Raw genomic sequence first — 12,789 nt, forward strand, 5'->3', positions numbered from 1 at the left:
GATCCAGAAATTTCTACTTGAGACCTAGTCTTCATTAGCCCCTCCAGGAACAAGCTCTAAAAAGTGCAATTTCCCAGATTCCACCGTACTAATCGGTAAGGCCACGAGGGTTTATCTTTTTTGCAACCAAGAAAATCTTTTGGCTTTTTCTCTCCAAACATAAAACATACTATCAAAGAAAGAAGTAGCAGGAGTTTGCATGTTTATTATTTTTCACAGAACATCTGGGCTTTAATTCCCAAATCAAGTGGGAGAGTTGTAGGTTACAGGTGCACCTGTCAAAGTGATCTTCCTGTTGATAATTCTAGAGGCAAAACCCAGCATTTTCACAGAAAGTTAAGCAGTTCGTCCAGCTGCTCAAATGTCCAGCCTATCATGACTTGCCCCTGTGACGGAACAGGAGATATTTCAAAAGCCCATCCCAGACACAAGCTCTTGGAAAGAAAGAGATTAGCCTTAAAATCCAGTGGTCCCTTGGGACTTCCCTGGCAGTCCAGTTGTTGAGACTCCATGCTTCTAGAGGGTGTGGAGAATAGGGAACCCTCTTGCACTGTTGGTGGGAATGTAAAATGATACAGACACTATGGAGAACAGTATGGAGGTTCCTTAAAAAACTACAAATAGAACTACCATACGAACCAGCAATCCCACTACTGGGCATATACCCTGAGAAAACCATAATTCAAAGAGTCATGTACCACAATGTTCACTGCAACTCTATTTACAATAGCCAGGACATGGAAGCAACCTAAGTGTCCACTGACAAATGAATGGATAAAGAAGATGTGGCACATATATATACAATGGAATATGACTCAGCCATAAAAAGGAATGAAATTGAGTCATCTGTAGTGAGGTGGATGGACCTAGAGTCTGTCATACAGAGTGAAGTAAGACAGAAAGAGAAAAACAAATACCGTATGTTAACACATATATTTGGAATCTAAAAAAAAAAAAAAAAGGTTCTGAAGAACCTAGGGGCAGGACAGACATAAAGACGCAGATGCAGAGAATGGACTTGAGGACACGGGGAGGGGGAAGGGTAAGCTGGGATGAAGTGAGAGAGTGGCATGGACATATATACACTACCAAACGTAAAACAGATAGCTAGTGGGAAGCAGCCGCATAGCACAGGGAGATCAGCTCAGTGCTTTGTGACCACCTAGAGGGGTGCGATAGGGAGGGTGGGAGGGAGACGCAAGAGGGAGGAGATATGGGGTATATGTATACATATATCTGATTCACTTTGTTATACAGCAGAAACTAACACAACATTGTAAAGCAATTACACTCCAATAAAGATGTTAAAAAAAAAAAAAAGACTCCATGCTACCAATGCAAGGGGCGCAGGTTCAATCCCTGGTGGGGGAACTAAGATCCCACATGCCGTGTGTCGTGGCCAAAGATTTTTTTTAATTTTTAAAAAATAAACAAATAAATAAATCCAAGAGTCCCTCACAAGGAGAACCCAGGAGCCCAAAAGATGTTGAGTTTTCCCTCCAAACTCTTTCCAAGAGCTTCCCAGAACATGGACAGTCCTGCTGTGCCCACAGAGCAGGTGCTCAGAAAATCCTTGGAACAAAACTGACCAAAAGCAACAAACAGCATCTTTCTTCCAACCCCAAATCCCTGGCGAATCTCACATCCCACACCCAATCTACCAGCAATTCCTATCGGCTCTCCCTTCCACATGTTTCCAGAATCCAACCACTTCTCATCACCCCCAGAGCGGCACCCCAGTCCTCCACCACCATTCTCTCTCCCCTGGATGGTTTCCATAGCCTCCGAGCTGGTCTCCCCGTTTCTGCCCTTGAACCCGTCCATTCATTCTCAACACAGCAACCGCAGCCATGATGGAAACACCTGAGTCAGGTCAAGGAACACCTCTGCTCAAAACAGCCCTTGCTGTTCCCTCCGACCGGAACATTCTACCTTCAGCTATCCCAATGCAGCCTCCAGATCTTTATTCAAATAGCAGCTCTTCAGCCAGGCCCTCCCTGGCTACCCTGCTTCAAGCCACCATCACCTCCCCCTCCCAAAAATCCCCTTCCCCTGCTTCATTTCTCCCCTAACGTGTATACTAGATAACATACTCTACATTTTCCTGGTTCATGTTTTTTTTTATTTTCTGGCTTCCTCACCAGAATGTGAGCTCCAGGAAAGCAGGCATTTGTGTCTGCTTGTTCGCTGCTGTACTCCCCCCTGCCGCGCACCGGTGCCTAGAATATAGCAGGTGTTCGATAGATATTTTTAAATGTACAAGAGGCTGAATTTGTATCATGCCTCAAACAAAGGGCTGAGAAATGCAAACTTCTAACCAATGCCGCAGCTGGGATACCCTCGGGGGGCACTCTGGGGGCTGCCCACCTCTCTGCTCCTCCGGGTAATATTCTTTTAAATGCTTTTCACAGACTAAAATTTTGAGTAGTCCCAGAATAATTACTCTTAAATCAGTCGGTCAAACACACAAATCACCTCGGGTAGCTCTGCAATCTCCCTCTCCCCCCGACACCCACGCACACACACCCACCTCCCACAAAAGAACAGGTGAGTCTGTGTTCTACCCGGCCTTTCAGATAAATCAATAATCTGTGTCCTCAACAGGTGTACTGATTGAGCAATTTTAGAACAAGGCATGTACGGGAGATACTAGTGTGAAAAGACAGTGCTGGTCCCACAGAAATTTCTATTTATACTCTTCCTAGAGCAGCACCCAGCAGGCACTCATTTCATGAAAAAGCAGAGGCATTGTGCTACTGACATCAAGTGGGATGACACTTCCTGTCCTGAGCCGTATCACTTTGCTACTAGCCTGGGCATAAAAATGTCCTTCCAAATAGGGCTAAGCTGCTCTAGCTACACACGAAAGCTCCTGAAAAATTATAGTGAGTGCCTTCATTACCCAGACAAGCCAAAAAAATCTTAGGGTTGTAAGGGCACTTGAAAATCATCCCATCTTCCTTGTCCTCCCCCTGATTTTACAGGTGAGGAAGCTAAGACCAGGTCATGTGGAAAAATGACCAAGCAGCTCACAGGCCACACACCCCAGCAGTGGCTGAGTCAGACCTTGAACCCAGGCCCAAGGCCTCCATGGTGCCGGCTCCAGCCCCCCACAAACAGCAATTACTTCAAGACAAAACATTCGGTCTGTAAGAAAAGCGTGTATTCATACCCTGCAGAGATGAAGATCTATTTTCCAGGACGCGCCATTTCCATACTCTGGGGGAAGAAATGAGGTATGTTGGGAGAATCATTCTGTGTCAATTCTCAGGGCCTCCTCTGTTCAGATGCCTTTCATGGCGTGGCAACTACAGAAGCCACTTCCATGAGTCTGGGGTACTTCCTGGACACCACGGTCAAACCTTTCTTCCCATCTGTATCTTTCTCCAAATGGCCTATTTTCATTGTCTTGGTTCAGAAGACGTGGAAAGACACCTACGGTAGAGATGGCCTGAACGGCCTCGGCAAAAACTCCACAGAAATGTTTACGATTCCTAATTGCTGTTACACAACATTTATTTGATCCCTCATTAATCTGGCATGCCAGGCAGGGATCTGAAAACATGGCGTTGATTAATAAACAGCAATTAAGCCTTCCCACCTTGTTCAGAGCTAGGGTTAGGGCCTGGGATTCCCCTTCAAAGGGAGCCACACTGAAGGTCATGAGTTGAGAGGTTTCTCTTGAGGCCTGACTCAGGGGTGCATCAGAAAAACCCAGGTCCAAACCACACAGTGGGTTCCTTCCCCTATGCTGTCCTTTGCTTCCTCCAGCTCTCTTCCCACCCTTCTGGGCCAGCCTTCACTCCCATTTGGCTCCCACCTCCAGCAAGGTCCCGCTGACCACATGATCTAAATGGCTTGACCCTCTGGCCTTCAACAGTAGAGGTTCTGCTCTGCATGGAAAGGTACCTGGATCAGGCAGCCAGATATCAGATTACAAGGTTTTGCCAAGTGAGTGCTCCTTGAGCCTTCACAGTGCTTTATTTTAAAAGCATTTTAACACTGTGGGCTGACAATCTGGCTCCTGGCAGGGCTTTCCTGCCTTAGGATCCTAAAGGCATATGGTAAAAGTGTGACAAACAAAATGATTGGGCCTGCAGAGTACCTTGGAAATGAATCCCAATTGTAACTGCTGACACCCTTGACTGATGCTAGGTTTCACTGCAAACAAGTGTAGAGCCCAAAGCCAAAATCCACACTAACAGAACCAGAAGTGACCTCTATTTAGACTCAGGTCAAGATCACTGGACTTGGCCCAGGGCAAAACAGGCATCCTGAACTTTGGACCACTTCTAGAAAGTCCAAGAGACAAAAAGGTATTGATAAGCCAAAAGCTTTAACATGTTACATGTTTGGATAATTATGTTTTCTTTACCTTAATATTAAAATTAGCTTTCCAAACACTAAAGTTAGTCAAATTATTATTAACATTTGCTGTTACATAATCCACAGAGGGGCTCAACCCCACATGCACAATCACAAGTTGTTCTGCCTAGATTCGAATATCAGCTCCACTTAATAAGTAGCTCCGGTTTGGCAGGTCACATAATTTCTCTTTTGCCTCAGTTTTTCCATCTGCCAAGTGGGGATAAAAGTAAATACCCACTTCATCAGGTTAATATGGGAGTAAAATGAGTTACTATACCTAAGGCACTTAGAATAACAGCTGGTTCTTGGTATTTATTTAATAAAGTCACCTACATTACTACTACTACTTATTATTATTATCATGCTATTGAGTGAAACATTTTGATCGTTTTATTGTTTGTGTTTCACTCTTCTAGAACCCCTGTCAGCACTACGGGACCATAGTGGGAAGCTTCTTTCCAAGACAGAAGGCAAAGCTTTGGAACCCTAACAGAGACCCATCCCCAGGCTCACGGTGAATGTGGCCAGAGTCCAAGAGGTTGTTCTGCACGAGCTGTACGGTCGCTCCGTCACCATGAGGCAAGTCCCCATCCTGCCCAGAGGTGGAACCACCCGCAGTCATACCCAAACAGCACCTGCCACAGCAGGAGCCACTCAATGAAGCCACAGCTCATGGGGCTGAGCAGCCCAGCCACGGCAGAGGGGCAGCTGCCCGGCTCTCTGGGGAGCAAGAGGCAGTCAGGGGAGCTGCATCGGTCTGCTTGGAGGCTGCAGGCAGAGGGACCAGCTCGAGGGGCTCGGGTGGAGATGCGCCTGGCAAAGGAACGCATTCTCTCACGATGGGACTCCACTCTCTCCCATCCCCTCATCTGAGGCCACATCATCAGTCTCAGAATGACCAGCAAGCACAGCTTCTTCTTTCTCGGCAACTTAAGCATCTCAGAGTCACTGCCCCAAACCCAAATAAACCTCAACGATAATTTTCTAAAGTTATGGACAAAACCTCACCCCTTAACAGGCCATGCTAAGAGGCAGCCCCAAGCCCCTCTCTATGAAAAGGCGAAGTCCTTTCTGTTTTCTTTCCAACAGATAGAAAGTCTACAACCACAGGTAGACTGTGTTCCTGAAGCAAGCACAACGGCTGGGAGACCCTATTCTCATCCTCGGCAAGTGTGCGTCCCCAGAATCAGAAGCATGGCAGGGATGCTACCTTCACAACTTGGGCTCTGGGGGACCACTGCAGATACGGGGCTGGGGGAGGGAAAATGACCAAACAACTCAGTGGACCCTGAGTATGGGACAGAAAACTATCTGGGTTTGAAAATGTGGTCCTGGAAAAGCAAACCAACCACAATAACAAGTAAAGGGGGTTTAAGGAAGACAGGAGAGAAGAGCACGCTGATTTCTCTTATGAAACATCTCCTCTATCTCTTCCCAGCCTAATTAACACCTCCATGAACCCCTGCAAAACGTTCGGTTCATACAGCACATATGTGTTTGAATATATATGCTGACAGATACCGATCACATGAGGGGAGAAAATAACTCCAATTTCAGACTCTTCCAGCAGTGCCTGATTCTCTTTCACTATCAGCCTCCCTACCTATTCTGAGGCACTCCACAACAAAACAAACAAAAACCAACTCCTGGGCAGAAAGGGAACAGCAGCTGAATGGAGCAGCACATGCTCGGAGCCTTCCTGCCATGGACTTCTGGTTATTCCTGCTTTCTGGAGACTCTGCCACCAGCCTCGGACTACACACAGCCCTAGAGAGAAACCGCCGGTACAGCGACCCTCGCTGACCCTCCCTTTGGCGACCCGCACCCCAGCGTGTGCTGCCGAGCCTGATGAAATGGACAGACGCTCAGGTAAGGCTCTGCCCACACGTGACCCTGAACACTGCGAAATTCCTCCCTTCCTTAATCGCGCGGCCATCCAAAGTCTTGCCTACACCTAGTACGTGAAGATGTCAATTCTATAAGAATACATAACGGGAAGGGCAGAAATGGGAATGCCTGGAGCCCGATTTTCTCGTGACCACGTCTCTCGCGGGCACGGTGCACCCATGCACACGGTGAGTAGACGCACGCAGCCAGTAAACAGGAATATCCACCATGCTCAGCCCACAGTCACGCGTGGGGAGAAGTCGAGAGGGCGGCGGTGTCAGGGAAGTGAAAAGTCGCCCGCCTGCGACCGACCCCGAAAGCCCAGAGCCTCCCCCGCCCAGGAGCGGCTCCCACCCGGGCCCGCGGGGCGACCCACGCGGCCAGCACGCAGGGTGCACGCAGAGCCGAGAACTGGACAATGAGGACGCGGCGACCCGCCGGTTCCGACCGCGGTGGCGGCGGCGGTGGCAGCGGGAGCCACCTCTGCACCCGCGGCCGCTGCCATCTCCACCCTCTACTCCCCGGTCCCCACTTACGTTCCGAGGGTCTCCTTAAACTCGAAGATTTTCTTGATGTCTTCAGCTTGCTTTTTCCAGGAGGAGCTGCTCTCGCCGTTCTCCCGGGCCATGGCAGACGAGGCCGGCGTGCGCAGAGGGCGGCGAGGCGGAGCGGCCGGGGGCGCGGGGGGCCGGGGTGGGCGCGCGAGGAGGGGGCGCCCGAGCGCGGGGGCGCGGGGGGGCGGCGGCGCGGGCGCAGCGGGGGCGCCGGCGGCGGCGGCGAGCCGGTCCGGGAGGGCTGGGCTGGCGGCGCGGGGATGCTCGGCGCGGGAGCCGGAGGAGACTTTGTGCTGCGGCAGAGCTTCCTCTTCTGCAGTTTCCTCTTTCACTCTCGCCGCCGCCGCGGTCCCTCCCTGGCTCTTATTTCTGCGCGTCTCGGGCACAGACTTCCTGCCGCCGCCGCCACTCGCCCGGCTCCTTTGCAGCCGGCTGCCAGCCTCACTTTCTGCTACTTTCTTGCCTCCCTTCTCCTCCCTCCCAGCCGCCCGCCCTGCTCCCTCCCTCCTCCTCCTCCTCCCGCGGGCTCCCCTCCCTCCCCGCGCGCCCCGGCTGCCTCCCGCCTCCCCGCCTCCCGCGTGCTGCCGCCTTCGGGGATGTCCTGCTCCTCGGGAACGCCGTGCCCCGGGGCACCGCCGTCGCCGCCCGGCCACGCTCCCCGCCGCCGCGCGCGCCCTGGAGCCCAGGAGAGGGCAGGTGCGGGGGACCCAGGCAGGTGCGGGCGCCCAGGCGCGTGCTGAAGGACCCCGGCCGCCCGGGGCTGCTTTATTAATTCCGCAAAGTCAAGTCTCGGGGGCGCGAGGGCTTTCCTCTCGGGCTGCGGGAGAGGGCGCCTCTGCGCTGCGCTAGGACGCTGCAGGGCGGGGGCGAGGGCGGGGGCGCGAGGCCACCCGGATGCCGGGCGCCGAGGGCGGGGGCGTCCTCCCCGGGCGTCCGGGCGCTAGCGCGGGGTCGAACGCGGGGGCTGGTTGTTATGGCGACGGGAGGCGGCGGCCGCGGGGATGCTGGTGGAGGTGGGCGTTGACTCGGGCCGCGCGGCGCCCGCCAGCGGCTGGCGCTCCCCGAGCCTGCCTGGCCCTCCCGACTGGGCGACTGGAGCTAATTCGCATTGCACCAAAATCGGCGCCCGTGACCAATTATGGCGGGGGGAGGGGGCCTCGCGGCCGGGGACGCGCAAGACGTGCCAGGCGCTGCCTCGTTTTCTCTTTGGGAGCTTAACTCCCGGGGTTATCTGTCGGCCGAGCGGCGGGTGGATTCAGGGACGGGCTCTGTGCGCCTCCCAGGCTGCTTCGGCCCCAGGGCTGGAGCGGCCTTCGCTGCAGCTCGGCCCCTCCTGGTTTCTCCCTCTCCTCGCCGGCCGAAACCCAGAGACTTAGAGGAAAGTGAACCTCTGCCCCACACTCTCTTCGCCAGGGGGGCCGCCCCTCCTTAGCCCAGCCGCAGTGGGTTTAGTAGAGCACGCTGTGCCGGGGAAGGTACCTGGAAATAGCCTTTCTAACAGATTGGAGAAACGCACCCAGAGTTCCCTCCGGCCTCCCATTTCGGAGGCGCATTCTGACTGCCCATCCCTCTCCTGTGTCCACCTGTCAGAGGGCGGTCCACGTACAAACGCCCATTCTCAACCTGCAGGGACTACCTCGTGTTTCGAAAAATTGTAGTTTTCTTCGTATCAAGACTCTCTCTCCCTGAGGGCCCCTCGGCCGAGTTGGGTAAACAGCCCTGTGTCTTGATTGGTGACACCTGTCCCATTTTCCCAGGACTGTTCCAATTTCACTGTAAAAGGGGGAAAAAATATTCTACTCCCTGAAGAGGAAACTTACCCAGCACCTTCTTCCTCGTTCTGACAGGCTGGATGCAGGCCGACTGCCCTCCCAGAAGCCGTCTGTACCCACCACACACTGCACCCCGCCGCCCTCCACCTTTTTTCCCTGACCCCAAGGAGGTGGAAAGATAATCTGGCCTGCCCATTCCTCCACATCTGCGTGCTGGATTCCGCCTTTCAGGGGCTGTTAGCTTAAGGCTCTCCAGGCTGAGGAGAGCAAATGGGGGATTTGGCTGTTAGAAACTGACTACATTGACAAACCCAACTTCCAAGATGGATGACTAGGGAACCTCTCTCAAAGTTGGGGCACGTATTCCCTGGTGGCGCAGTGGTTGAGAGTCCGCCTGCCGATGCAGGGGACACGGGTTCGTGCCCCGGTGTGGGAGGATCCCACATGCCACGGAGCGGCTGGGCCCGTGAGCCATGGCCGCTGAGCCTGCGCGTCCGGAGCCTATGCTCCGCAATGGGAGAGGCCACAACGGTGAGAGGCCCGCGTACCGCAAAAAAAAAAAAAAAAAGTTGGGGCACGTCACCAAAAGCAAACAGCACCACTTCAAGAAGAAATACATTTGCACAGCACTGTAAATCAACTATACTTCAATTTAAAAAAAAAAATTTGAAGAACTATACTATCGTTTATTGGGGTCAAAGGTTAGGCAATATGAAGAGTAGGAACCAGGTGTGACTAAGATCCCAGTGGACACTCCCATGCCCGCCAATATGCACCTGCTCATCTTCTTCCCCTTTCCCTGCCTCCCACTCCTTCTTCTTACCCCGTTCTTTCCTCTCTATTTCACCCTTGCTCCTTGCCTATGGATCAAACACCGGAGCTCATGATAACAATTCTCAGTCTCAGCTTCTGTCCCCGGAAATAAAGAAGTGGTGATGCTAAAGAAGTTTTGTACTGTTGGAACTGTAATGGGGAGTTTTCTTTCTCTTCCAAATTTTCCAGAATGGTGTTCATTCAGAGCATTATCAAGTTATCCTCAGCTGGACTAGGTCCTAGAGAAAAGACTCAAACTAATGGGGAGCTGAAGAGGCCAAGCCCAAAAGAATGGATCCCATGACCCAAAGAAGGAGGTGGAAATGTCAAGACAATTCAGTCTGGCTTTAGCATGGTCATTCCTCCCTTACTGGACACCATGTAAAGTAAGAGATCTTGACCTTGGAAACTGCAATAGAAAACAAAACCATCATTCCCTAAGAATGGTTAAACCGTAGCCTGTTAAGGGCTTAATTCTGTTTGCTTGAGGACTCTTGCTTGGACTGTTCCCCAGTAACAGACCATTTCCTCCAGCTGCCGTGTTTTTCTAGCGGTGGTAGCTGCCACGCTCTTCTTCCCACCCCCACTCCATTGTCAATCAGTTATTACCTATCCGTCAAAAGCTGTCTGTTCCCTAACAATTCCACTCCAGAAAGCTCTGCCAGATATTCCAGATTACTAAAGTTTAGGTCCCAAGTCTTTATATTTCCTTTAAAGCCTTTAACGTTTTTTTTTTTATTAAAGAACCCAAAGAACAAGATGTTTAATAACCCATCATTAAAGACTTACTAATTTTATGCCCATCAAACTCTTTTCCAGCCAACAGTCCTGCCAGTAGGTCAGGTTTGTGTGGCCCAGGTTCAGAGCTGGGCAGGTGGTGTGGGGGAAATATATACTATCTAAAGCAAATGCATAGATTATAATAATTGAAAATTTCTAAATTACCTCTATTCAGCCTTTAGTACCTAAAGTGATAAACCAGGAAGGCAAGCTGGGGTGGTAGAAAGAACTAGAAATCTAGAAATCCAGGAAACTAGGCTCAAGTCCCAAGTCGGTTGCTAAATTTGTGTTAAAGACACTTTACCTACCTGAGCCTATAAAATCCAGGTTGTAGGAGGGAGAGTGGTATGTAAACTCAATCATTTTAGGGTTTGTAAATCAGTGTGCTTTTTCATATGATGAAAAGCTTATCCAGAATATCATTACTCTTTGAAAACTTAAGAACTCTTTGGTCTAAAAATGTATTAATCAAAAATGTTTTATTAGGTGACTTTATGTAGATACGCTCTACATGAAAAACTTATTTAAATCTCAGCCAGAAATATTGCAGGGAAAAATGTTTCATTATTAGAAGATGAGCATCGGGACTTCCCTGGCGGCCCAGTGGTTAAGACTCTGCACTTCCACTGCATGGGGTGTGGGTTGGATCCCTACTTGGGGAACTAAGATCCTGAATGCCACGCTGCACAGCCAAAAAATAAAAAGCTGGGCATCATCCTTTCCATCAAATGGATTGTGTGACAACACTCTGATGCTAGAGGCCTCTTCTCACAAACCCTGTGAAAGTTTGGTTATCTTAAATTGTGTATGTAGTTCCTAGAAATAGTTAAAGAGAGTTACTAGGCCATATTTCCTATCAAGGCACACCTCAGAGATACTGCAGGATTGGTTCCAGACCATCGCAATAAAGTGAGTCTCACAAGTTTTTTGGTTTCCCATTGCATGTAAAAGTTACGTTTACACTATCCTGTAGCCTATTAAGTGTGCAATAGCGTATGTCTAAAAAAAATGTATGGACCTTCATTAAAAAAAAAATGATGCCAATAGACTTGCTCGACACACGGTTGCCACAAACCTTCAATTTGTTAAAAACTCAATATCTGCAAAGTACAATAAAATGAGGTCTGCCCACGTGCTGATGATCAGCGTAAGTTGTTGACTGTGTACACAACAATGACACCTAGAAAAGTCAAAGCTGAATGAGGAATCACACATAATTGCCACCATTGCAAAAAAAAAAAGCAGCCTGGCAGGGAGGCAGGGTCAAGAAGAGGGACTCAGTGTTTTTGTTTCAGATCTCTATTCAAAGAGGTAAAGACAAAAGAGCCTTTAGTCAAAAACCTGGGTTATAAAGAACCTGAGCATGATTCAAAGAAAATTCCAGCTAGCCTGGAAAATGTCTAAGTCTCACTCCTTACCATGAACCTCTTACAAATAGCTCTTCGTAGGGGAACTCATCTAGTTTACATGAAAAATCAAGGTAGAACGAGCACAAAATCTTTACAAAATTTCTCCAATTTAAAAAGAGAGAGTGAAGGAGTAGGAAGAACAATAGAAGTGAAGATTCAACACAAGAAAAAAAATCTGGGGCTTCCCTGGTGGCACAGTGGTTGAGAGTCCACCTGCCGATGCAGGGGACATGGGTTCATGCCCTGGTCTGGGAAGATCCCACATGCCACGGAGCGGCTGGGCCTGTGAGCCATGGCCGCTGAGCCTGCGTGTCCGGAGCCTGTGCTCCGCCGTGGGAGAGGCCACAACAGTGAGAGGCCCGCGTACTGCAAAAAAAAAAAAAAAAAAAAAAAAATCTGCTATAGAATAGATTAAAATTTGTGTTCAAAGTATCAAAATTTATTTTGAAAAATTGTATAAGACAAGAACTTGTTCAGGGAAGATAGGGCAAGACAACAACAGGACTTAAAACATGAGCTGGAGAGCTCAGGAAAGAATCAGGAAACAAAATGAAATCACCATAGATATAAAGACTACGTTGGAAAAGGCACAAGGAAAATTTATAAAAACTTTTTAAGGAATATAGAAAACAAATCAAGAATAGTGGGAAAGTAAAATGGAAATGAGTAAAGGTTACCTAGAAAATTATATGAAGCACGAAGTTCAATATATTCATAAATGGTATTCCTTCTGAAGAGACTGAAATAATGGCACAAAAAATATTTAAAGATGTTATTCAAGAAAACTTTCCAGGGAATTCCCTGGTGGTCCAGTGGTTAGGACTCAAACTTTCACTGCCGGGGGCCCAGGTTCAATCCCTGGTTGGGGAACTAAGATCCCACAAGCCACGCAGTGTGGCAAAAAAAAAAAAGAAGAAGAAGAAGAAAACTTTCCAGAAATGAAGAACTTAATCTACAGATTGAAGGGGCACATCAGGTATCAGAAAATATATGGATGATCAATATCAAGACACGTCCTAGTAAAACTGCTTACCTCCAAAGAAATAGTCCTTTGGTTTTCTCAAAAAAAAAAAAAAAAAAAATCAAGTTACATGTAATGGAAAATATAAATATCAGCCTTTCATAGACTTCCATAGCCACATCCAATGATAGAGGATATGTTTATAAAGTCCCTGAAGAAATTAATTGTTATGTAAGAATTTCATA

At 49.2% G+C, this 12,789-nt stretch overlaps 1 protein-coding gene across 3 annotated transcripts in view; it reads right to left on the minus strand.

Annotated features, from left to right (window-relative positions):
• CAMK1D (calcium/calmodulin dependent protein kinase ID) overlaps window positions 1-6,883 on the minus strand; it is a gene marked incomplete at both ends in the record, with an annotated part of 415,512 nt that extends 408,629 nt beyond the window's left edge. For all 3 annotated transcript variants that reach the window (XM_079699304.1, XM_079699306.1, XM_079699305.1), the window contains one exon: window positions 6,792-6,883. In XM_079699304.1, the coding sequence (XP_079555430.1) occupies window positions 6,792-6,883 (92 nt within the window). The remainder of the gene's footprint in view (window positions 1-6,791) is intronic.
• Window positions 6,884-12,789: the final 5,906 nt, after the last annotated feature.

This window comes from Hyperoodon ampullatus (assembly GCF_949752795.1).
Source record: "Hyperoodon ampullatus genome assembly, chromosome: 3".
NCBI lineage: Eukaryota > Metazoa > Chordata > Mammalia > Artiodactyla > Ziphiidae > Hyperoodon > Hyperoodon ampullatus.